Source organism: Harpegnathos saltator, unplaced genomic scaffold (assembly GCF_003227715.2).
Source record: "Harpegnathos saltator strain DR-91 unplaced genomic scaffold, Hsal_v8.6 scaffold359, whole genome shotgun sequence".
In the NCBI taxonomy this organism is placed as follows: Eukaryota; Metazoa; Arthropoda; class Insecta; order Hymenoptera; family Formicidae; genus Harpegnathos; species Harpegnathos saltator.
This window is the reverse complement of record NW_020230160.1, coordinates 669-25,365: the sequence shown is the minus strand read 5'-3', so window position 1 is coordinate 25,365 and position 24,697 is coordinate 669. Positions and strand designations below refer to the sequence as shown.

General features: G+C 43.8%; 2 protein-coding genes across 9 annotated transcripts; one reads left to right on the top strand and one right to left on the bottom strand.

The window, feature by feature from the left end:
- Positions 1 to 655: 655 nt before the first annotated feature.
- On the top strand, positions 656 to 11,055 carry Top2 (DNA topoisomerase 2). Of its 3 annotated transcripts, XM_011136714.3 has the most exons (24): positions 656 to 967; positions 1,341 to 1,667; positions 1,790 to 2,033; positions 2,107 to 2,493; positions 2,578 to 2,817; positions 2,915 to 3,020; positions 3,098 to 3,250; positions 3,331 to 3,500; positions 3,592 to 3,802; positions 3,912 to 4,500; positions 4,594 to 4,825; positions 4,961 to 5,160; positions 5,248 to 5,383; positions 5,459 to 5,758; positions 5,844 to 5,852; positions 6,108 to 6,344; positions 6,432 to 6,614; positions 6,690 to 6,819; positions 6,917 to 7,045; positions 7,169 to 7,247; positions 7,540 to 7,616; positions 8,022 to 8,141; positions 8,237 to 8,352; positions 8,443 to 8,580. In XM_011136714.3, the coding sequence occupies exons 2-24, from the start codon at positions 1,366 to 1,368 to the stop codon at positions 8,578 to 8,580; spliced, it is 4,488 nt and encodes a 1,495-aa protein (XP_011135016.1). In that variant the 5' UTR covers positions 656 to 967; positions 1,341 to 1,365. The 3 variants fall into 3 exon arrangements, with proteins under 3 accessions (XP_011135016.1, XP_011135017.1, XP_019695779.1); XM_011136715.3 differs by lacking the exon at positions 5,844 to 5,852 and having other exon boundaries at positions 8,443 to 11,055; XM_019840220.1 differs by lacking the exon at positions 656 to 967 and having other exon boundaries at positions 1,366 to 1,667; positions 8,443 to 11,055.
- A 2,276-nt stretch (positions 11,056 to 13,331) lies between these two features.
- On the bottom strand, positions 13,332 to 24,000 carry Tlk (Tousled-like kinase). 6 transcript variants are annotated; one of them, XR_003113139.1, is made up of 15 exons: positions 21,657 to 21,765; positions 20,733 to 20,823; positions 20,047 to 20,309; positions 19,716 to 19,949; positions 18,288 to 18,380; positions 17,626 to 18,084; positions 17,326 to 17,529; positions 17,135 to 17,226; positions 16,855 to 17,002; positions 16,647 to 16,758; positions 16,391 to 16,529; positions 16,198 to 16,309; positions 16,008 to 16,115; positions 15,578 to 15,907; positions 13,332 to 15,341 (listed from the first exon to the last, which is right to left on the bottom strand). XR_003113139.1 is itself a non-coding variant. In XM_011136719.3 (14 exons), the coding sequence occupies exons 1-14, from the start codon at positions 21,684 to 21,686 to the stop codon at positions 15,692 to 15,694; spliced, it is 2,301 nt and encodes a 766-aa protein (XP_011135021.1). In that variant the 5' UTR covers positions 21,687 to 21,765; the 3' UTR covers positions 15,507 to 15,691. The 6 variants fall into 6 exon arrangements, 5 of the variants coding, with proteins under 5 accessions (XP_011135021.1, XP_025156138.1, XP_025156137.1 ...); XM_011136719.3 differs by lacking the exon at positions 13,332 to 15,341 and having other exon boundaries at positions 15,507 to 15,907; XM_025300353.1 differs by lacking the exon at positions 13,332 to 15,341 and having other exon boundaries at positions 15,507 to 15,907; positions 19,779 to 19,949.
- Positions 24,001 to 24,697: the final 697 nt, after the last annotated feature.

Genomic DNA, 24,697 nt, shown 5'->3' with positions numbered 1-24,697 from the left:
TTTTTGCACGCGTGTTTAATATCGGAGATGGTATATATACCATTTTAATATATTAGAAGTTTAGTGAAAGAAGAAATTTTAGCTTCATTGGTCGGAATAACAATTACTGTGGTAAGCTTTTGTTTCTTGCTTAAAGTTCAAAACTATAACGTAATTTTCAGTTGATTAGTTATGAAGGTAGTACTTTTTATCAGAAATAGGGCTTTGAGCGAAAGATCAAATATTACACCCATGAGAAAAATGCTATTTAGTTTTTACAGTGGTTTCATTATCTTCAAGTATTTCCAGTGGTGGAAATTTGAGAGTGGCGCCATCTTACATAATACAAGGAGTACTGTTGGATATGATTCTAATACCCGTTTCTACCTTGGTTAACTTAACCGATTGATTGTTCCAACGGAATTGACCAATGGCATCTGTCGTTAATCAGTATTGACAAATAGAAGATTGACGATAGAACTGATTATTCTTCGACCACAAAGAGAATAATCAACTGCTATTGGTCAATTTTCTCACAAATTTACAACTTCCATTGTAGACTCCGCTTCAAAGTAGCAGTCCACTCAGGCCAGTCATGTAGTCAATTTTTTTCTGACGCATGCGTGTGACCGCGTCCATCACGGATTCGTCCGTCAATCTTTCGGTACCGAGATTGGCAGCCCTGTTCCAACGGAAACGAGCCAAGCAGCGCGAACGAGCAACGAAACGCGTCTAGGTACGGAGAAGAGTATGTATGTATCGCGAGGCCTTCCGTGTTGCGCGTGAATGAATGATGTTCGACGGTACGGGGAGGTGAGCGACCGACACGGAACATCATCGTCGACGAGCGGCAGTGTGTGGCGAACAGTGGCGTTGGTGATATGCCAATAATTAGCGTTCGTGACTCCGATGGACGTCCCGCGCTCATAGAGTCAACTGCCGCCGACGCTACGCCGATCAGCATACGCTCGTCTCGGGATCACTGAAGGTAGGCACGCCGATCGGCTTCGGGGATCGCGATCACGCCGTGTCCCCTCGCCTCGCACTTTTGCTCCCTTGGTCTCGAAGCGGGGGGAGGACAGGTGTTCGCGTCGCCGAGAGACAACGGCGTCGTCGTCCCCCTCGAAACCGCGCCAATTAGATGAGGGCTTTTTCCCGCCATATTTTTCAAAGTTCTCTGCGAGACACTGCGAGATTCGCCGTGGGTCTTCGGTAATAGCTCTTTTTTGTCAACTGGTGTTTCCTAAGTCGCACTCGTGAGTCTAAATTGGATTCTGAGTCGAGATGTGGATGCAGGTTCATTCTGGATTGATGACACTCAGACGCGACTGAAGGGTATGATACTTGCCATTAATTTGCAGATTACAGAGAATACAGTGTAGCAAAATGAGTACAGCAATGGAGAATGGGGCTGGTGATAGCGGTCCAAAGCAGAAAACCATCGAAGGCATCTACCAGAAAAAATCTCAGTTGGAACATATCTTGTTGCGTCCAGATACTTACATCGGTTCAGTGGAACCAGTAACAGAAATGATGTGGATTTTTGATAAAGAGAAAGATATGATGGTACAGAAGGATATCAAGTATGTTCCTGGATTATACAAAATTTTTGACGAGATCCTGGTAAATGCTGCTGATAATAAACAACGTGATCCTAAAATGGATATGATCAAAATTGATATTGATTCGTAAGTTCTGCTTAAGTTGTATTAAAATTTCTTTTAGTAAGAATGTATCTCCTTAAATCCCAAAGAGATAGTCCCTGTACAAATTATATTACTGAGTAAACATATCTATAATATTATTACAGTGAAAATAATACTATTTCTGTGTGGAACAACGGAAAAGGTATCCCTGTTGTGATACACAAGGAAGAGAATATGTATGTACCTACCATGATATTTGGTCATCTTTTGACATCATCAAATTATGATGATGAAGAGGAAAAAGTGACCGGTGGGAGAAACGGTTATGGTGCCAAATTGTGTAATATCTTTAGCCATCGTTTTACTGTTGAGACTGCGACGAAAGAATATAGAAAATCTTTAAAGCAAGTAAGTACAGTCTCTTTAATGCTTTGTTCTTTTCTTTCTTTCTCAATATATCATATGCCCATCCCTCTTATAGACATGGGGTAATAATATGGGAAAAGCTAGCGAACCGAGGATCAAAGAATATCACGGCGAGGATTTTACTAAGGTCACATTTTCGCCGGACTTATCAAAGTTCAAAATGCAATCGCTAGATGAAGATATTGTAGCTCTTATGTCCCGAAGAGCGTATGATGTGGCTGCCTCTTCGAAAGGCGTTAAAGTTTATTTGAACGGTACTCGAGTTCCAGTGAAGAATTTTAAAGATTACATTGATTTTTACATCAAGGGGAAAGAGGATGACGTTGGTAATCCACTGAAAATTATATACGAGAATTGCGGGCCACGCTGGGAAGTGGCTATTACTTTATCTGACAAAGGGTTCCAACAAATGTCATTTGTGAACAGTATCGCTACAACGAAGGTAAGTCATATAACTGTGCACAATAAGTTTTCTGTAAAGTGTAAGACTGATCTGTGTATTTAAGATTATCTGATATATCAACAGGGTGGGAGACACGTCGATCATGTAACAGAGTTAATAGTTAAGCAGTTGATCGAGACGTTGAAGAAGAAGAATAAAGCCGGTGTGGCCATCAAGCCGTTTCAAATCAAGAATCACTTGTGGATCTTCATTAACTGTCTCATCAACAATCCCACGTTCGATTCTCAGACTAAAGAGAACATGACCCTACAGGCGAAGAGTTTTGGCTCCAAGTGTACACTCACCGACAAGTTTATCGCTAACGTAAGCATAAATATCTGTCTGTCTCTATGAATATTTATATCTAGTCTCATCTTCTTGGTTCTCTTCACTCTTTCTACTCATCTTGCTATTTTTGCAGATCACCAAAATCGGCATCGTAGAAGCAGTGTTGACTTGGGCGAAATTCAAAGCTGACAGCCAGCTTCAGAAGTTAGGTCCTAAGTCGAAGCAAAGAAAACTTCAAGGTAAGATTATCATCTTGTATTCTTCTTTACACGAATGATTATCCGAGAAAAATTTGACGAGCATGCGTGCTTCGCAGGTATCCCCAAGTTGGAAGACGCCAACGATGCAGGAACCGGCAAATCGTTGGAGTGCACTCTCATATTAACCGAGGGAGATTCAGCCAAAACAATGGCTGTGTCCGGTATCGCCTCCATAGGTAGAGACAAATACGGCATATTTCCATTGAGAGGTAAATTCTTGTTTTATTGGAAGAAAAAAGAACTTGGATATAAATTTCATGGTGTAGCAATAACAAAAATTCGAACACAGGTAAAATGTTAAACGTGAGAGAAGCCACGCACAAACAAATCCTGGAGAACGCCGAGATCAACAATTTGATAAAGATTCTCGGTCTTCAATACAAGAAGAAGTACGAGACCCGAGATGATCTAAAGACGTTACGCTACGGAAAGATGATGATCATGACCGATCAAGATCAGGTGAACTTTTTCGCTCTATACAGATACACGCTGTATTAATTACACAATAATTATCATACGTGTACTGACGCTATAATTTGCGTTCTCACAGGACGGTTCGCATATCAAAGGTCTCTTGATTAACTTCATCCATCACAACTGGCCGTCGCTATTGAAACTGAACTTTATCGAAGAGTTCATCACGCCTATTGTGAAGGCCACCAAGGGCAATCAGCAATTATCATTCTTTTCACTACCAGAATTCGAGATGTGGAAGAAGGAAACGGACAATTTTCACACGTACAAAATCAAATACTACAAAGGTGTTTATTTAAAGCCAAAAAGAAACATATATATGTATCCATTCATCAACTGTTGCAATAGTAAACGCGTTGCATCGTCCATTTGTTAACATAATTTGCATTCGCACAGGTTTGGGTACTTCCACTGCCAAAGAGGCAAAGGAGTACTTCGAGAATATGGCCAGGCACCGAATACGTTTCCGGTACGACGGTGAACAGGACGACCAGAACATTATTATGGCGTTCAGCAAGAAATGCGTAGATCAACGCAAAGACTGGCTAATGAATCATATGAATGAGACAAAAAGGCGGAAGGAGATCGGTCTTAGCGAGCGTTATCTCTACGAGAAGGACACGCGTGCTGTCTCCTTTTCGGATTTCATCAACGTCGAGCTGGTGTTGTACAGCAATTACGACAACGTGAGGTCTATTCCAAACATGATCGATGGCTTCAAACCGGGCCAGAGGAAGGTGATGTTCACTTGCTTGAAGCGCAACGACCGACGCGAAGTGAAAGTGGCACAATTGGCAGGTTCGGTCGCCGAGCACTCGGCGTACCATCACGGCGAGACGTCCTTGATGGCGACTATAATCAATCTCGCGCAGAATTTTGTCGGCAGCAACAACATCAATCTGCTGCAGCCCATCGGTCAGTTCGGCACAAGACTGGCCGGAGGAAAGGACGCCGCCAGTCCAAGATATATTTTCACTATGCTCAGGTACATTCCACGTCGTGGCGATTGTTCCACGTGGATATTTGTGTGACGAATCATGCAACTATCCATCTACTTTCTGTTTTCTTTCCCGCATAGCCCACTGGCGAGGTATATATTCCACAAACACGATGATGCGCTCTTGAAACATGAATACGACGATAATCAAAAGATCGAGCCTGTCTTTTATATACCGGTGATCCCTATGGTGCTGGTGAACGGAGCCGACGGTATCGGCACCGGCTGGATGACGAAGATTCCAAATTACAATCCGCGGGAGATCATCGAGAACTTGCAGAGGATGATGGATGGCATCGATCCGAAACCCATGGTAATGATAATGTCGCTAGAGATACCGTTAGATTATCTAGAGTCAGTTGAGGGTATAATTTCAAAAGTATTGCACGCGATAGATTACAAGATGTGTTTGGGATAAAGATGTTCACATTTGATGTTGATATTTCAGACGCCGTATTACAAAAATTTCAAAGGCGTCGTGGAGAGCTGCGGGGACTTCCGTTATGTCATAAGCGGAGAGATATCGGTGATAGGACCGGACAAGTTGGAGATCACCGAGCTTCCCATTGGCACGTGGACGCAGACTTACAAGGAAACCGTGTTGGAACCCATGTTGCACGGATCCGACAAGACGCCAGCCGTCATCACGTAAGTGCTCCTTGCAATCTTGTATTATTGTTCAATGGAGGAATTTGTAGGTACCGTTTCCTCATTCTCTGCGTGCTTCATCACTAGGGACTACAAGGAATATAACACAGACACAGCGGTGCACTTCATAGTGATGTTGAATCGTGACAAATTGCTGGAGCTGGAGAAAGACGGTCTTCACAAAGCGTTCAAGATCCAAACAACGATGACAATAACATCCATGGTAACTCTCATCGGCATGTGGCTACATCGACCGGGTCACATAACGGAATTATGTCAACTGTGTATGTTTGTGCAGTGCGCCTTCGACGAGAATCAATGCCTGAACAAGTACGACAGCGTGATACAGATACTGAAGAGATTCTACAAGGTACGAATGGATACGTATCACAAGAGGAAAGATTACCTGGAGGGTGTTTTGCAAGCGGAGGCGGCGAAGCTGTCGAATCAAGCGCGCTTCATCCTGGAGAAATGCGACGGCACGTTGGTGATCGAGAACAAGAAGAAGAAGGACATGATCGCGGAATTAGTCCGGCGCAATTATGAGTCGGACCCGGTGGTAGCGTGGAAACTGTCGCAGAACAGGGAGCAAGTGCTGGTGAGTGGGTATAATTTCGTAAGGGCACTCAGTGCAATGCAGAATCGCAATTACTTATCGGGCTTTATTCATTCTGCTACGTCAGGAGGATCAAGTAAGTTATTATAGGAAGAAACAGTATGTAAAACTTCCAATGCGAACTTAACGCCTCGAAGGTCCTCTCACGACTATAGCCATTGTGTCCAGCGAGTAAAATCCTTCGGCAGGGGACTCCTTGTCATTTGAGGAAAATGAGCAGGGAACTGTCGATCGATGAGTCGCTTTGGATCATGGCTGTCTCTGTGAGGAACCTTTGCACCGGCATAATTGCACGATTTTACGAGTAATTGACATTGTCACGGGCAAATAGGAGGAAGTCGCGGAGAACGATGATGAGAACGCCGCGGCTGCAACCGCCATCACGATGGAGAGCGAAAATTTCGATTACCTTCTCGGAATGACTATGTGGACTCTGACGAAGGAGAAGAAGGACGATTTGCTGCGGCAACGGGATGAGAAGGTGGCAGAGCTGAAGAGACTGCAAGCTCGCACACCAATTTCTTTGTGGAAAGAGGATCTAGACAATCTATTGAGCGAGTTAAATAAGGTGATATGATCTAGAAGAGCAGTCATCTTCTGCAAAGTGGACAAAATGATTCCGTTCTTGACTATCACACGATTTCTGCACTTGTAGCTGGAAGAGAAGGAACGGAAAGAGGAAAACAAATCGAAGCAAACTGTTAAGAAGCCGCCCTCGAAGTTCTACAAGGAGGACACTCGTCGCATAGTGCCAGTCATTGACGTTGAGTTGAAGAAGAAGATCGAAAAAGCCGACATAGTGTCGAAAGACAAGAAAGAGGGTATAAAGAAACCGCGGGTAAGTCTATTACTTGAATCTTGTTTGATTGATTCGGACATTCCTCAACGTGTTGTTGTAAAATCTTGTATCTAGGTGAAGAAGGAGCTAATCTCACCGGAGGAAAAAGACGAGTTCGATGCATTAATTGAGTCTAATTCGAAGCCACTCGACGACAGGCTTGGAATTTCCCCAGAGAAGATTGAAAAGAAGGCTGGAAAGAAAGGTTAGTATTGAAGTAGCGCTAAATTTCAGCTAATCAGTGGGTGAAATAGCGCAGTAAGGATTTTTTAACTATGCACACTGGAATGTTCGACAAATAGGAATGAAGCAGTCGACGTTGCCGTTCAAGCCAATAAAGAAGAAGAAAGATAAGGACTCGGACGACAGTGACAACATCGATTTCGGTAGTATTTCGCCACCTCCACCACGCACGTCCCGCAGATCCGCAGGTTCGATTATCGGTTATTTCTTGATCTCGATCGCGGCATTACGTCAATAATGCATATATTGTTAATAGCATGTATTGCTCGATGAAGTTTTGCTCCTACCAATCGCTAAATCTGTTTTCACAGTCAAAAAGAAGTATACCGTGAGCAGTGACGATTCGGACGACAGTCTCGAGATATTAAGTCCTTCCGATTCCGAGCCAGCGTACGTATACAATCGATATTACGATTTATAGCGCATATATAATCATGTAAAAATTTTATACAAGTCATACAAATGATGAAAAGCAAGAAAAAGGTTTCTACCTTTTCCAGAGTTTTGCAACGCATCTGTGTTCAATAGAACAATGTATCTTTTGGCAATTCTCAGAGGATACATTTTTTTACTGAATGTCACATATGTTCTAAGATTTATGGAGGGAAAAACGTCGTCTTTGCTTTTCTTCCATTGACTGTACGAAAGTTTGTTTCCTTTTCATTGTGTGGTTCTCTTGTAGGAACAAGCAAAAAGTTATGATGCTGAGCGATTCGGACGACAATTTCAAACCCGCCAAGAAACCACACCAGCCAGCCCGTAAGTGCGCGCAATAACATATTGTTACACGCGACCGCCTCGCGCATACCGGGTTTGCGAGATGAACTTGGACAAGACTTTAAGAAAAGAAAGAACGCTTCTTCAAATATATACAAACTCTCAGTTATTAACGAATTCTCTCGTTCTAACAATAATTAAGAATAGCGTTTGAGTTACGTCAGCTTGCAGCGACAGCTCGTGACTCTCTCTCAGCTGTTGTTTTCTTCTTACCGATTTTCCGTCGTCCAGACAATCATCCTTCAGCTGTTAAAATCAGCATCAGATACCTAAGGCTCGCGGACAACGGACGCTGCCACAAACCTTGTGGCTCGAACATAATATATTTAATAAAGAGGTATATGAAGAGTGAACATACGCATGCTGAATATTGATTTGATTTCACAGCGAGCTCAGAGGAGCTTTTCGACTCGTTGGTCGGCAATTCTTCTCCAGAGAAGCAGGCGAAACCCGTGATATCCTCATCCGGGGAAGACTCACCTGTAAAATTCACGCCACCTAAAAAAGGTAATTGGATATCTGCGCTTCTAAACGCATATTGCTCATTATTTTGCAATCAATTAATTCGCAACTTCCCCGCTCACCTGTCCGTTACGTTGCAGCACCCGCGAAAAAGAAGACTGAAAACGGCGGTGGCAAAGCAACGAAGAGGCAGGTGAAGAAGAAATCAAAGTCATCAGACTCCGAAACGGACGACATCTTCGTTAAACAAAATCCTGTGAGTATAAAGCGATTCACGGCGACACGGTAGTGTCCCGGTTTTCTGAAAAATGTGAATTTCTCCACTCGCACAATTTTTCATTTGCAGCCGAAGAAGAAGAAGAAGAAATCCGACTCTGAGGACGATATCATGACCGACGATTTACCGCCACCCCGGAAGACCGCCGGGCGAGTGCGTAAGCCGGTGTCTTACGCTCTGAAATCGGACGACGAGGACTCCGATTGAACGTTCTTATGTCGTGCTGTGAAAGTGCCAGAAAGACGATGCAATTAGCTAAGAAGAGCAGTGGATTCGGAGCCAAGATCGAACTTTTTCGCAGGTCGTTCTCGAGAAACAAATATATCTCTAATAAATGTATCTCTTGAGGAAGTGTATTAAGGAATTCTCCGAAGAACTTTCGTATGGCGATCGCGTTCGCGACGCTAATTAGTAATTTTAACCAGGAGAGGACGTTTCGTCGTGCAGGATCTGCCGAACACATTTTAGGGGAAATCTTCGTATTTCGTATCGTATTTCGGACGGAAAGGAGGAAAGGAAATGAAGAAGGAAAACAGAAAAGTAGTAGTCGTATGAACGTAGATCTGCGCGAGACAAATTTCGGATCCGCGTTCGTGCACACATTTCACTTTTTACTCGAATGATAATTATTGCAATTCGCTAGAGCGGACGCAATATTCGAATTCGCGTATTCTTGGAGTATTCTTGAGATACACCGAATCCCCTTGTACATAAATGTGCATCGCTCGGGTGTGCGTGTAGCGTTGTGGAAATGTGTAAAACTGCAAACACCGTGGACGGTGCTGTTGGATGTGCTCAGAATACTTCAGTCTCATTGCGCGCGCAGTTGGAAGTATCCTCTCGTATTACGAGAAGAAGAAAGAAGAGAAACACATGTGAACTTCGCGAAGAGAGATCACAAATGTTACACTGTCGCGATATATCATTTCGTACGTTAATTAGACGTTTAGCGTACTTTTCGCGACTTTTTTTCTTTTTCTCAAAAACTCGCGAGAAATACGACATGCTCGACGTGCCCCATCGCGAAGGGAACATCCGGCGCCACCTGCGTTATTAGGTAGACTAATTATATATCACAGCGCAATGCAGAGGAAACATACAATTAACTCTTCGGATCTCAGATCTCATTGTCATCGCACACGCTCGAAACTCGTACATACGTTTACTTAGTACTACAATAATGCCACAGGAATCTCGTTTGTGCAATTCGTGCGCATCGAAGATAAGCGGAGGATAAAACGAGACACGAACGAGAATGAAAAGATACAGGAACGAAAGTCTGGAGAAGGAAACATTTTATAAGAAAGAAATAAGAGAAAAGAAAAAACGAACAAAATGAGATACACAATTCTGAGATATATTTTTACATACGTCACAAGATACGGATTTTTCTTTGAGGTTGTGTGTAATAACTAAAGAAATTACAACGGTAAATGTCTATTATACATATGTATACCCACACACATAGGATGAATATAGCGACTATATGCGGCGCTCAATATTAAATAAGTTAAGGGAAACAGTCTGACGTTCACTTTTAAGCTTCATATGGATTACCTGACACACATGTGGTATAAAATAATCGGTTCACTTCGTGCTCGTGTTTCATTCATATAATGAAAATACGTTTCATGATAATGAAAGAGAAAGAAGAGAAACTTCTAGATCGTCAGACACTGAATGAGAGTAGCCGTGTATGTACACGATTCTCGCTGCGACGAGATCGTACAGGTCGAAGTTGAAGCGAACAGTCGGCAGGAAGATCGAGGGAAGACTAAGATACGAGAATCGGAAGTTAATTGGTTTCCTCGGTATGATCATCGTACGTTCTTCTGTTTCTTTTGTTTCCGTGCAATTTATCCTCGAATTAGAGAGAACTGGAAAAGAAAAAGAGGAGAGGAAAGGAAACAGAAAATTTGAGGAGACTCGTTAACTTCGGCGTGTATTATTGATGTTCATTGAGAATTGAATACTCCGACTGTATTATACTAACATTATAGTTCTGTGTATGCGCGTAGTTTGTCCATTTCATAGAATAAGAATGGAAAGGATCATTGTGATTGCAGTTAGCGACGTTTTCGATCACAATTTGCTACCTACTGAAAGGCGAACGTCCTATATGACAAAGTAGTAGCCGAATATATGAATTTCCGTAAGACACCCGATCGGCTAAAACCCTCAGCCTAATTCTTTTCCACACCGCGCATCTCTTCAGCGATTTTCATTTTTATATAATTCACATACATAAATACATAATAAAATGTTCTATCTTTTTAGACACTCGGCGATTCATTGCTCGACGAACCACCGCTCGATAACACGAAAGAGAAACAAAAAGAAGGAAGAAAAAAATATGAGAATCGAACAAAATCTTAAACAAAATACAGCAAGGGACACACAGTGGCTCATATTTAATCAGCTTACTAACTCTCTCTCGACACAGTTCTTTTTTATACACAAATATATGAATTTATTGCTACAATATTTCACACACTATCCTCGATGCGACATCTTTTTTCTTTTTTTTTTTCTTTTTTCCTTTTTCATTTGTGAGGAAAACTCACGACTTGCTTATGTGCAGAGGTGATCGAAAAAGAGAACAATGTTTGATCTTATTGTGACAATTGCGACAGTGTACAGATCGTAGTGATACTTTAACAAATAGGAAGATACTTGTCTATATTGCGCTCGTATTTTTCAGTATATTTCATAATTACCTATATATAACATACATATATAAAACAAATTGCGAGTAAAGAAACAGTGACCAATCCGACGAAGCTTTTACCTTCGAACTCTTTGCTCTCTTTCTATCTTTTCTCCTGCTTGCCTCAAGTTCCTTGTTCTCTCTTCCTCTGCTTTTTTTTAAACACAATTATCAATTTGGCGCATTATTTGGTACAAGTTTTGCATCTTTCTCGTAATGTCCTATGTAGTTGCGACCTGTAAGCACAGCAGTGATGGTATAGATTAAATGAGCTTTGCTGCTGTGTTGCTGACTGCTTGCTCGGCGAGCTTGTTTCGGCACTTGGGGCTTGCAAGTATTCGCGTCTAGCTAATACCAGCACATCTTCTTTCCACATGCTAGGCAAGTTCCCATGAAACTCTGCAAACAATCATACAGTCACGTTGTAAAATGATTCTCAATGTGTTTCCCATCTTTGAATAAAATAAAATGAAAGGAAGTTTGAGACGGAGTACTACCTTTGCTTCGCTACTGACGATCTGTTGGCAAACCGGATATCTCCTCTTGATATCACACGTTTCTTCGGCCTCTCTCGTTTTCGTGCGATTCGTTTCCAAGGTAGAATGACTAAATAAAAGAATAAAAGAGAGAGAAGAAAGGGACACGAAATCTGAAGAAACGCGACAACTTCGGTGTGTATTATTGTGTGTACGCGTAGTTTGTCCATTTCGTAGAGTAAAAACGGAGAGAGTCATTGTGCTTACTGCTGGAGACGTTTTTAACCACAGTTTTTTATCTACCAAAAAGCGAGTGTCCCAATATGTGATATATACAGAGCTCGAATATATGAATTCTCGTAGGACATCAGATCGATTGAAACTCTCAGCCACGCGTTCTCGGCCCAATTCTTGTCGACCTCTTCACATATCTTTCTTCGGTAATTTTCATTTTTATACAACTCACATACATGCGCACGTAATAAAATGTTTCATCTTTCCAGGCGACCGGCAATCATCGCTCGACAATCCAATGCTCGAAAGCAGAAAAATAAAAAAGAACGGGAGAAAGAGAACGTGAGAATTGAAACGAAAGAAACGAAGTACAAACAGGGGCAGATATACAACATCGTGACGCGTGGTTCATATTTAATTAATAAGTTTACTAACTTTAAAGTTTTTTTATACACAAATACGTAAATTTATTGCTATAACGTTTCATACACCATCCTCAACGCAATTCCTGTTTCTTTTTCTTCTTTTTTTCTCTCTTTTTCTTCTTTTTCACTTGTCATGAGGAAGATCGTGACTATGCCGACACGCAGGAGCGATCGAAAAAGAGAACAGTGTTTGATCTTATTGTGACAGTTGACAGTGTACGGATCGCAGTAACACTTTGACAGATAGGAAGGTACTTGTCTCTAAATTGCGCTCAGTGGAAAAAGCTCCGTCTCTAGATAAAAAGCTTTTTTTTTGTTTTTATCTCGTTCCCCCGTTTTGTTTCGTTTTTTCTTTCTCTCATGCACGCGCGTAATTGTAAGTTCGTCTCAATCATGTTCCCAAGAGATTCTAGATATGTGTGTATAAATGCAAAAATCCTTCCTGTCGCGCAAAGTATACGAATATCGTCCAACGTGTGTCCTCGCAATTATTAAGTTCTCTTATGTACCTCTCGCGTCATCATAACGCGAGTTTCGATGGCATGAACGTTCGTTGAACGACACTTTATGATAATCTTTTAAGGCCAGTTGCAGTAATTTTGATAAGCCTCACTCAGCGATTACTTTTTTTCCTTCAACGTGTCCTCGATACGAAAAACGACATATTATGGTAAAATATATGAATAACGATTTCCCTCCGCGTTGCCTTACACATTATTGAATATACGCGCGCCTCTCTTTTTTTCTCGTCACAAGTTCATGTGAGAATCATCGAGCGAAAAAATGGATGCTAGAAAAACCGACAGTCACATACTTGGCAGTTATGTCTTCGGCCAAGATTCTTTTAAAAATTTATGCCATTCCGGAAATTGTTTAGAGCCCCGTAAAGAGAGTCCAGTTTAGCAGACTCGAGTTGCGTTTTACACATCGTGCACCATTGATTGAAAAAAAGAAAAAAAAAACAGAAAATATCTAGCTAAAAGAAAATACACACCTTCAACCGCGTGTTTTTTTTTCTTTTCGTCTTAACAAGAAGTGGGATGCGGGATTTCGGGAACGGTTGGCATTTTCTTTTGTTGTTGTTGTTTTTGTTTTGTTCAAAATTGAAGCGACGGATCTAGTAGTAGACTCTTCAGACTTGTAATGTATTCTCCTCTCTCACCACACTTGCCAATCACATTGATGGTATTGAGTCGTCAATACCCGGTGCCCACGTTGTACCAACAACTGACGCAACACTTTTTAACAACACACACACACACGTACACACACATTCGCTCAATCATTCTTTCTTTCTCACGTTCACTCTAATACGCATTTCTCTCTCTCTCTCTCTCTTTCTCTCTCTCTTTTACTCCCAGAAGCTGCGGCTTGTCGACGGACGCGACTATAATACAAAGCAAGGGCACTTGATAAAATAACTTAGTCTTCTATTTCATAATTATCTATATATAACATACATATATAAAACAAATTACGAGTAAAGAAATAATGATCGATTCGGTACAGCATTTCCCGACGCTTTTATCTTAAAACTTTACTCTTTCTCTCTTTCTTTCTGCCTGTTTTAAATTTGTTCTTTCTTTCCCTCTCTCTTTTTCTCTCCTCATTACCGCCAGATTATTAAACATGTTTAGTCGCTCTTTTACATACATATCCGCTCTCTTGTTATATTGAAGAAAGGGGTAAATGAAAGGAGAGAAATAGAGAGAGAGAGAGAGAGAGAGAGAGAGAGAGAGAGAGAAAGAGAGAAAACAGAAGAGGAGGAAGAGTGAAGGAGGAAAACGTAAACGCCTAACGTACTTCTTCATTACGACGGATCGCCACGGAGTTTTAAACTATGTATGCGTAAGAACGGATTTTACAAGTGGTGGTGGTGGTGGTGGTGGTGGTGGTGGTGGTGATAGTAATGGTGGATTACAATTTTAGTGTTCTTTCGTTTTTCAGTTTTCACTTTGGGAGCACATCGCGATTCTCTCTCTCTCTCTCTCTCTCTCTCTCTCTACTTGCGATCTCTCACTTTGTTGTCTTTCTCTCTCTCTCTCTCTCTCTTTTTCTTTATATCGGTCTATCGTTCCGGCATAGATAAAAGCCCACTCTCGTCTCAGAATAGGAACAACCAACCAAATCTCCTTCGTGTATCGTGTCATGTCGTGTATGTGTGTGTGTCGTGTGTGGGCGTGGATGCGCGTGTATGTTAATCGTTATTAGTCATGATACAAGTAATAATGTTAATATTCGAATAAAGTAACATGATGCGCGAGTCAAGCATTCATGGAATGCCGGGCTGGCGCCGAAAGTCATGCGAGGATAGAGCCACCACAGTTGTCTTCCCACTGTCAATGCTTGTCCTTTTTACACCATATATATATATATTATGTCGGATTTATTAGTTTATATATATATATTTATATATATATAGTATAAATATATACACTCACGCTAATTTTAACAATCCTCTAGCGCTCTCTCACGCACACTAAACGCCAGGAGAGAGGAACGTCTCCGTAAAAGCGATTGCTCCGATTGCTTTTCTCATGTTCTTTTTTTCTTTTCGTTCCTACTTTTGTTCCACCCCCTCCCCCTCCATCCTTCATCATTCGTTGCTGCCTTGACCTGCTATTTTATTTTTCCGAATAGGTTTACTTCTATACCAGGTATTCCAGTTGTTGCATCTTTTTGCTTTTATCGCTGTCCCCCCTCTCTCTCTTTCTCTCTTTTGTTTTTCCACATACGCTTCGTTTCCCCACTCGCCCCCCTCCCCCTTAATCTAAACGTCACTTTTAGTTCACAATGACTTATCACATGTTTAACTTTTCGTTCGCTCGCTCGTTCGTTCGTTCGCATTCTCTCTTGCGCACTTGCTCTCCCTCTCTTTCTTTCTCTCTCGCTCTTTCGCGCGCTCTCTCTCTCTCTCTCTCTCACTCTCTCGTCGTCTCTTTTAAACACTATTATCAAGTCAGCGCACTGTTTGATACAAGGAACGATAATACAATTGAATATTTACGAACACAACATTTTTTGTCATGCTGAATAATGTGGCGTGGCTTGTAGAAAGACGCAAGCTCCTGGACTTGCGGTGACCAGTCTCGCATCTCTCTTGCAATGTCCTATGTAGTCGTCGACCTGTAAGTATAGTTGTGACGGTGTGGTGGTGATGGTGGCGGTGGTGGTGTGGTAATAGTGGTGGTGGTGGTGGTGGTGGTGGTGGTGGTGGTGGTGGTGGTGGTGGTGGTGGTGGTGGTGGTGGTGGTGGTGGTGGTGGTGGTGGTGGTGGTGATGATGGTGGTGGTGGTGGTGGTGGTGGTGGTCATGGTGGTGGTAGTGGTGGTGACGGTGATAGTATCCGGTTTAGTATTTACAATTGGTTATAGCAATCGTTATTTCCCTAAAGATGAGATGGTGTGCAGTCCGAGCGTTCAAGATTTGGCATGTATTGGTATATCGAGGATCTTGTCCTTAGTCCTTCCTCTCCACTACGAACTGCTCGACGCGTTCATACCGCTAAACATGCCAATAGTGAACGAACTTTGCTGCTGCTGCTGCTGTATCTGCTGCTGTTGCTGCTGCTGCTGGCTGTTCGCTTGGCGGCCATGTTTTGGCACTGGGGGTTGCAGGTATTCGTGTCTAGCTAATGTCAGTACGTCTATGCGCTCCTCCTTTCTATACGCTAGGCAACTTCTTATGAAACTCTGCAACAGATCATACCGTCACACGTTATAAGACGAATGAAAATCTGGACACTTTTCGACTTTCGATAAAATAAAATGAAGGCTTGCATCCAAGTACTACCTTTGCTTCGTTGCTGACGGTCGGTTTATTCGCGAACTGAACCTCCGTGGCCTTTAGTATCGTATTCTCCTCTAAAATGGTAGCCTGCGATTGGTTGTGGCCAAAAGGCTGCAAAGACAATATGCTTGTATCATGTACGCGAATACGTTATGGGGAATAGAGTATGCGGCAACACAATCGCGACAAATACCTTTTTACCATATAGGCATTGGTAAAATATAACTCCTACACTCCAAACGTCGACTTTGGACGATATTTTGGGAGGATTTTTGCCAATGACGAAACACTCAGGGGGCAGGTACCTGTTTAATAATTCATTTTAAATGACTGTAATACAAACAATGCGGCGATGTAAATTTAGGAAAAACGGCTAAAGTACGTACCAATAAGTACCCGCTCCTTGTGACGTTAGATCCATCCCGTGATCCGGATTGTAATTCTCCTCGTCCATGACTTTACTTAAACCGAAGTCCGTGATTTTTATTTCGCCGCACACGTTGCCCTCGGTTAATAGGATATTACCTGTGCGAACGAGCGTCGCGTGAGTAAGTTCACTCTCATTGATCCAAAGAAAATGCTCAAAGGATCTTTTTTCGGAAACAATCGACGAAAGATTATACCTGATGTTGGCAGACTTACCTGGCTTTAGATCGTAATGTATGACTGGGGGTTTTATTTCATTGAGGTATTTTAATGCCGATACGACTTGCATAACAATAGATCTCGCTTCTCTCTCGGGTATAGTCTTATGCTGAAAAGAAAAAAAAAAAAAAACACGTGAAATTGATAAAAACATGTTACAGTTGTCAGAGAGGGGAAACTCGCGTGAAATGACAATTGGACGTACCTGCTTGAGGTAAAAATCTAAATCATGGCCATCACAATACTCCAGAACGGTACAAAAGGAATTGGCATCAATTTCAAATACATCATACAATTTTACGACTCGTGGATGATCCAACGCTTTGTGTATATTGTATTCTCGCAACGCATGCCTGTACGCAACAGAAAGAAACGATAAATAGAGACACGCTTCTCTTTATGAGAATACAAGTGTGCTATTAAATGTGTGTTTGCGTTAGGTAAGTCCCTATAATAAAGAAATAATTGGAATATCGAAAACTTACTTTATATAATTAGCTTTTTTATCTTCTTTCCAGTCTTTATTTAATTGATGCACTTTGCAAGCCACATACCGTTGCTCTTTTAAGTCAAATGCCTGTGCAGAAGGGAATACAATTAGCTTGCAGGTATATTCGACAGAATAAAATTCTTACGGATACAAACGAAAATAATGTGGATGAAACGTCCTTGTTACCTTGTGCACTTCGCTGAAACCACCTTTTCCTAATAACATTAGTAGAAGGTAACGTTCGTTCAAAACAGGATGGGAGTTGAATCTCGATTGGTCCTCGTTGTGAATACGCTTCAGCTCCCTGATGTGTAGGTTCCGCTCCCTCTCGAGCTTCTCCATTTCTAATTGCAGATCCGCGTCTTCTTTCTTCAACGCGCTTTGCCTTAACTGAAAACAGAGGAAACGTCGTCGCGAAACATTTGAGAATATAGAAATCTAGAAATGCTTTCGGGAGAAAGACCACCGTAAAACGGTTCTCGGTACCTTGAGTATTTCGTCAGCTTCATAATACTCCTGCCATGTATACCCAGGTACTGCATCTGGCTTCAAGAACGTCGCCTCGGTGCCATTATGCAGGGAGGATTGCGGTTGACTACGTTTTCTGCCAGTCTCGCTGTTCGACGGCCTCTTCTTGAGCAGCAACTTCTTCTGCTTATCGATCTCTTCCCGTTCAGTCGCTATCTCTTCCTGTCGCCGCGCGAGCTCCTGAAACGCGTAACCGTCGGTCCAGTTCTCTTGAAAGGTGGCGCCCACCCTCTGCGTAACGAACTGACCCAGCCTCAGTCTATTTTGCATACACTTCTGCCTAGCCTCCTTTTTTTCTATGTTTGATTTTTCTTTTAATAACTTCTTTACAACGTCTATACACTTATTTATATGTGATTTGTGCTGCTCAATCATTTTCACTTGATTAGCCACTTGAAGCTTAAGTTCGTCCGTTGTCTGTAACAAAAGGTACCAAGGATTTTTGTTTTTAGTACGCGATACGGATTGCAATCGTGTCGTAACGATAACTATCGCTTATATATAATAAGCTTCGAGTTACATATTTGTATGTAAATTCGATGAAATAAGTAAAGCATGCGTAGAAGCGAATTCACACAAGGGGACTGATTAACACAATCGCGAACACATTGCAAACTTACCCTATTTAATTCTTCAATTTTGCTGTTACGTAGTTCTAAGTCCGAAGAAGCTTGAGTTTCAAATTCCTGTATCCTCTGGCAAGTAAGTTCTGTCTGGAATGTAATTTGTATAATTTACGATGAAGCAAGTACGTTACCGTAACATCTGATACATTTGTCATCATCGCTCATAAACACCGGATACCTTGCCGCACCCAGACAGAGCGTGATACACACGAATCGATTTAATAAATTGTCAACGATCTTTTACGCTTGATTACGTAACACGACATTATTTATTGAGCTTTTGAGCTATCTCACTACGATGTACGTTGTCTTTTATCACTTGAAATAAATATAGAGAGAAAGGGAGAGAGAGAGAGAGAGAGAGAGAGAGAGAGAGAGAGAGAGAGAGAGAGAGAGAGAGAGAGAGAGGGAGAGAGAGAGAGAGAGAGGGAGAGAGAGAGAGAGAGAGAGAGAGAGAGAGAGAGAGAGAGAGAGAGAGAGAGGGAGAGAGAGAGAGAGAGAGAGAGGTAGCGAGCGGAACTCAAGCGTGAATAAACGCCGACAGAACTGAAAGATCACACAGGCAGCAAGGAAAACACCAAAAATGTATGCACGTGTAAAGGTTGCTCGTATAAACGCCAATGGAAGTTCTAAAAAAAGTTCCTAGCGGTATAGTCAAACGATACAGGACTCATTGGAACTTAAATGCAGCGTTCAATGAATCCTGAAGGTCAACGTACGTATGCCAAAAGTAAGAAAATATGCCTTCTGATGCTCGCTTCATTGCCCGAGCAATCAGCAATCTCTCGGAACACTAGGATGCATTAGCACTTTTTCGTATCCGTAACGATAAGCACGTTGCAGTAGAGAATGGCATTACAAGGTAGCCTGCATTTGTACAACGACAAATGTATACAGTGCTACATTCTGGCCAAAAATTAGCTGATTTTACTGCAAACATTTGACAAGAAATGCCCATCGCAAGATCATAAGTGCAGGCATACGAAGAAGTCGAACTTATTTACATGGTGAATGGATTACAAACGGAAAAACTTATATGATTGTACAGACAAACTCGAAAAAAGGAAATGATTGATCTCCGCGATGATGATACCTCTGTGGTCGTTATGACGGTCTCATTATTATTCCACGCAAACAATCGACAGACGACATGCCTATGAAAGAACGATCGGTATTGGTAAAAATCTTCAACTGGGCAACTCTATTCTATCCGTATCACATCTTTATCGTCTTAATCGTCAAGAAACATAATTGTCATAGCTTTAGATTTGTTACCTACCTACTGTACGATGGTACTTGTTGTATTAGCTAAGAAGCTAATAGGAGGATCTTTTGAAAATACATCTTACGTATCTCTATCAAGAACTGCCCTGTGGGTCGTTTCTTATAAAATGCTTGCAGATATTACCGAATTTTGCTTACATTTGGGGTGTTAGTCTTCGCTTGCCTGACCTGGCTTGTCCTATTGAGGTTGGTAGGCCTTACCTGCACCTGCTTGCTGACCATGGAGCCTGCAGGTTGTGTTGAAGCTGGTGGAGGAGGAGGTGGAGGTTGTGGATGAGGTCTTGGCGGCTGCATCATTGAAGAGAATTCCGCCACCGAAGAATTGGGTGTTGTTACTTGGGGTGAAAGTAACTGTTGAGGCGATGGTGGATACTATTGGCAAAAAGAGATATACAATTAAAACAATATGGGAATGCAAATAATTGATATTGTCAAATATTCTACATGTGGTGCTTTTTCTGAGACTTACCATAGAATAAGCCTGTTGAGGAGAAGGGCTCTTGGCTCCACCGTGCCGGATAGGACTATTACCCAGATGATGCTTTGGGAAATACTCATTGATTTTCTTATTATCAAGGGCAGCGACTGATCTAGCGCCTTTACTCCCTACAGGTCCTCCTGAAACACCCCCACCTCCATCATCCGCTTTGCGCTTTCTCTTCCTCTCAGTAGCAGTCCGTGATACTTTTTCCGGAGTGTTTGCATCCACCTCCTTATCACTGTGCGATGAGCCTGTGAAATCACAAGTTCAATCAGAAGTGTCATTCAATATCAAGAACACTACTGAGCTTCACAATCTCAATACAGATGACGGTTTGTTCATTGAAAAATATTAATACCCGTATTCATAGTCAGGCCTTATATTTGAGGCCTCCTTATACCCATCCTTAGATGCTGCATGGGTTAATTTATTGGCTACAGACCATTTGAAGATGAACTTAAGGAAGCCTTAAATATAAGGCCTCACTATGAATATGAATGTAAGAAACAGAGCAATTTGTCTAGACGCATGTGATACTATCCTCGAGGCAAAGCAGTTGCCCCAAGGACCAAGGATACCAGGGCAGAAAATTTAGACATATTATTGGTAGAAACCTGTGCATTACCGGCGCGTGTTACGTTTTCGTGATAGAATATAATTTTTTTTTCACTTACCAGTGCTCATGTTCGAATCTTGACTATGAACCGACTGACCAGAGTTTACAGTTGATTGGGGTGCCATCTGAATTTGTGACCCAGCAGACATCTGAAAAGCAGAGGTACAAGAATACGTTAAGTACACTGACATACGAGTCGCGACATCTCAGGGAGAAAAACAAACGCAGAGACGGGGGGAATTAATGCAACGAACCAAATGGTGACGGAAGGAGACATGGTGACAGACTACAGTCACGAGAAGCGCCTGTGCGATTCGACCGTTATCGAGGGTAAGGCTCGCCGCCACATAGTAAAGCCGAATCGAGCGACGATGCAACGATGAGGCAGGCGGCCGTGCTCCACGGCAGAAGGCAGGCGGTGAGCACGATCACGAACGATGGCTGGTGAAGACACGACGGACGGACACGAAGAACGTATGAAGAAAGACGAATGCGAGACGAGGCAGGCGCGAGAAACCGACCGACCGAGCCGATACCTCTCTCGGCGGTAACGAGAGAGGTTACGCTACGCAAACGGCGAAACCGGCGAAACGCTACGACGCTACGAGACACGGCACGAAGAATCGAGATGTTGTTAAAACACACGATTTACACTCCCCGGGGGGAACAAACCTGGAAGGATAGAGAAAGACTTATGGAGCGGAGGAAAGAGGGACCGAGGAGCGGGAGGGAGGGAGGGAGGGACGGAGAGAGAGAGGGGAGGACAGGGGAGGCGGGATCACAGAGGTAGGAGTACGCGGAGGGAGGGGACGAGGAAGGAGAAACGGCAAAGTGCGAGAGAGAAGGTTGCACACGCGCGCACGATGATGGCAGAGCGAGAGGACAGAATACTACGGCCACGCGTGGAGCGAAAGAAAGACAGTGAGAGAGAACGAGTGAGCGAGAAAACGACAGAGAGAGAGAGAGAGAGAGAGATTGACACCTTCCAGAACGACCTATGGTGGAGTCCCATAGTAGTCAGCGTTCGGGGCCGATCGGCAGTGTGTCAACCGCAGGCGGAATTTCGCGCACGGTCCTTCCGCAAGTAGCGGCGACGGCGTGCGAGGGAAATGTCCGATATATGTTTAGAGCTAGAGGAATCACGACAAAATGGAGGACCTTAGAGCGGCGGGAGGTAGAGAGAGAGAGAGAGAGAGAGAGAGAGAGAGGAAGAGAGGAGGAGGGAACAGAAGGGTGACGAGGTTTCCAAGAGGTACGGCCGAGGGGCAAGAGGAGTGGAAGGAGCGAGCGGCGACGGCACGGCGGGGAGGGAAGGAAGGTTAGGTGGTGGCGGGGTAGGAGGTAAGAACTCGATGGCGCACGGCGGTCGGTCGGAGAAGTGCATGGGGGATCGGGAGGCACGGACGCGCACCGCGAGGGGGCAGTTTTACTCACTACGTTGCGCTTCTGAACTCTCTGTGGCTTGGCCTCGGTTAACTGGCTCTCGTGTCACGCATATTTTCGTATGCGGCGGTCGGTGGCGCGGAGAAGTGAGAGAGAGAGAGAGAGAGAGAGAGAGAGAGAGAGAGAGAGAACACCGGCGGGGGGCGCGCGCGCGCTGCGCCTTCGATTAACAGCACCGATAAGCCAGAGAAGAGAGCGACGACACGCTACGTCATTCTGGCCGGTCGGAGCGAGCGCGCGTGTGACGTCGTCGTCGGCGTAGAGCGATCCGCGTAGCGATAAATTACGCACCTACGCGCGCGTGGTCTCACTCTTTCTCTCTTTCCTCTCATTCGCTCGCTGGTAGGAACGCGACGCGGCGCTGTGTGTCTAGGATTAAGCTTGTCGACCGCGTGCACGTACGTATCACCACGCAGGTTTTTCGCGTTCGTAGCCGCGAGAAAATCAGAGTGACGACGCGACAGAAGAGAACTGCGATCGACGACACTCGTCGAGTGCTCGAGAAAAGACTTTGGTTTCTTTTGAATATCGCGCGCGCGCGCGCGCTGTCCGTCGTGTGCCTGAAGTTACACAAGAGAGAAAGAGCGCGACCGCGACACAGTCGCGGGCGCAGCCTCCCCCTTCCGATGAATCGCCGAAAAATTCGGCTGGCAATTTAATTCATTCGGTCAGCGCGTCGCGGTCACGCGTGTCTCCTTCTTACATCGCTTCTTCGTTGATGGCTGCTTGTCGCGGTCTGGTTTAAATCGATGGCGCGCGTATTTTTGCTCGCACGCGACGCTCTCCTGACATTGTTTTATTATTTTTCTATTTGGAATGTACAGAGAGGAGCGAATTTTAAGAGAAGATTACGTATGTCCCCCCCCCTCCCGCCAGCGGGTCTACGAAGAATCACGCGATGAACATCACCACAACAGTCACGCTTATTCCATCCTTCATAATAAAATGATCTTTCTCGGGATGGTCGGGGAAGATTCAATCGGAAGAAAACTAGGTTAGTAGCGATGACTGATACTTATCTCATTTTTCCTACTTTTGCAACTTTACGAGCGAAATTGTGACGAGGCTATTTTTCGCCGACATTAACAAGTAGATACATACACAATGACGTCGATTTAAGTTTACGTCGAAGTTTACAAAGAGTTAATCCATTTTTCAAGAACACGTTGCTCGACCTGACAACTGACAAGCACCTGACGTTCGTTGCGAAATGTAAAAGATACTGAAAAGAACGCCCTCGCCCCGAGAAGTTCGCGAATCGATGTAAATATAAGACCCAGGCAATTGCTATTCGCATCCAATTTTGTATATAATTCATTGTATTTCATAGCCCGTAATTCAGTCTGCCCGTGGATAGTCCGAGTCACGTGACCGGTAGTAGTAATAGTAGTAGTAGTAATAGTAGTGTAGTAGTGGTAGTGGTAGTAGTAGTAGTAGTAGTAGTAGTAGTAACACACCGCGCTTCGACCTCGACTATGCAACAACGAGATGTTCTATCCCGTGGATTCGCGCATCGTACACGACCGGCACGAACGAACCTGCTGCGAGAGAGGACAGCAAACTTCCTTATCGATGGATCAGTGGCCGTGCCCGGAACTGGGCTAGAGGGCTGGCGGAGAGCGACAAGGAGGGAGAGAGAGAGAGAGAGAGAGAGAGAGAGAGAGAGAGAGAGAGAGAGAAGCGAACGGAGAATCTCGTCTCTCTACGCCGTCGAGATGGCACTGTGTATATGTACGCGCGTAGCAGAAGAATGCATGCATGTGCTATACATGTATGTGTGTGGGTATTGGGTGTGTGTGTGTGTCATACATATATACGTATATATACACATGTAGGGAACGACTCGTCGCACGCAAAAGGTGGTAGCGATGGCACAGCGTGTACGTATGTGTATATACGAACCCGGCAAATCGGAACATGTAGACTTTACTGTGCACTTCTGTAACCCTGGCGACCTGCCCCTGGCGTGGCCATAACCGCGAGGTCAGTCTGTTCACGAACGAACCGACGAAGTACACGGGGATACCGAACGTGTTGTACAGCGCGCGTGATATGTCCTGCGAGAGGCTCTCTGTCCTTCTGCGTCTCTCTCTCTCTCTCTCTCTCTCCCTGTTTCTCTATCGGTTCTTTTCGTCTTTGTCTCTCTTTGGCGCGCGCGTATCGCCGTGCGAAGTGTCCGTTCACTTCGTTCCTTTCTGGACGTGCTCGCGAATGTGGCGTGCGGCGCCGGATAAACAGTAACGACAGCGGCAGAACCAACGGCGAGAACGGCAGTGGTGACAACGACGACGACGGCAGCAGCAGCGACGGCGCCGAGGAATGCTGTCAATGAACACGACGACAAACGGCATTACGCATATAGCGCACGCTCTCTCTCTCTCTCTCTCTCTCTCTCTCTCTCTCTCTCTCTCTCTCTCTCTCTCTCTCTCTCTCTCTCTCTCTCTCTCTCTCTCTCTCTCTCTCTCTCTCTCTCTCTCTCTCTCTCTCTCTCTCTTCTCTCTCTCTCTCTCTCTCTCTCCTCTCTCTTACTCTCTCTCTCGTCTTCGTCCTCGGTTCTCTCGTCTCTCTCGTCGTTCTTCT

Coding starts and splice junctions, on each gene's coding strand:
- Top2 (XM_019840220.1), top strand. CDS start 1,366: ATGAGTACAGCAATGGAGAATGGGGCTGGTGATAGCGGTCCAAAGCAG. Junction 4,826..4,960: donor GCATCGATCCGAAACCCATG/GTAATGATAATG, acceptor TTGATATTTCAG/ACGCCGTATTACAAAAATTT. Junction 6,820..6,916: donor AAAGAAGGCTGGAAAGAAAG/GTTAGTATTGAA, acceptor TTCGACAAATAG/GAATGAAGCAGTCGACGTTG.
- Tlk (XM_011136719.3), bottom strand. CDS start 21,686: ATGGGACTCCACCATAGGTCGTTCTGGAAG. Junction 20,310..20,732: donor AGATTCGAACATGAGCACTG/GTAAGTGAAAAA, acceptor GTGATTTCACAG/GCTCATCGCACAGTGATAAG. Junction 17,227..17,325: donor GTTTCAGCGAAGTGCACAAG/GTAACAAGGACG, acceptor CCTTCTGCACAG/GCATTTGACTTAAAAGAGCA.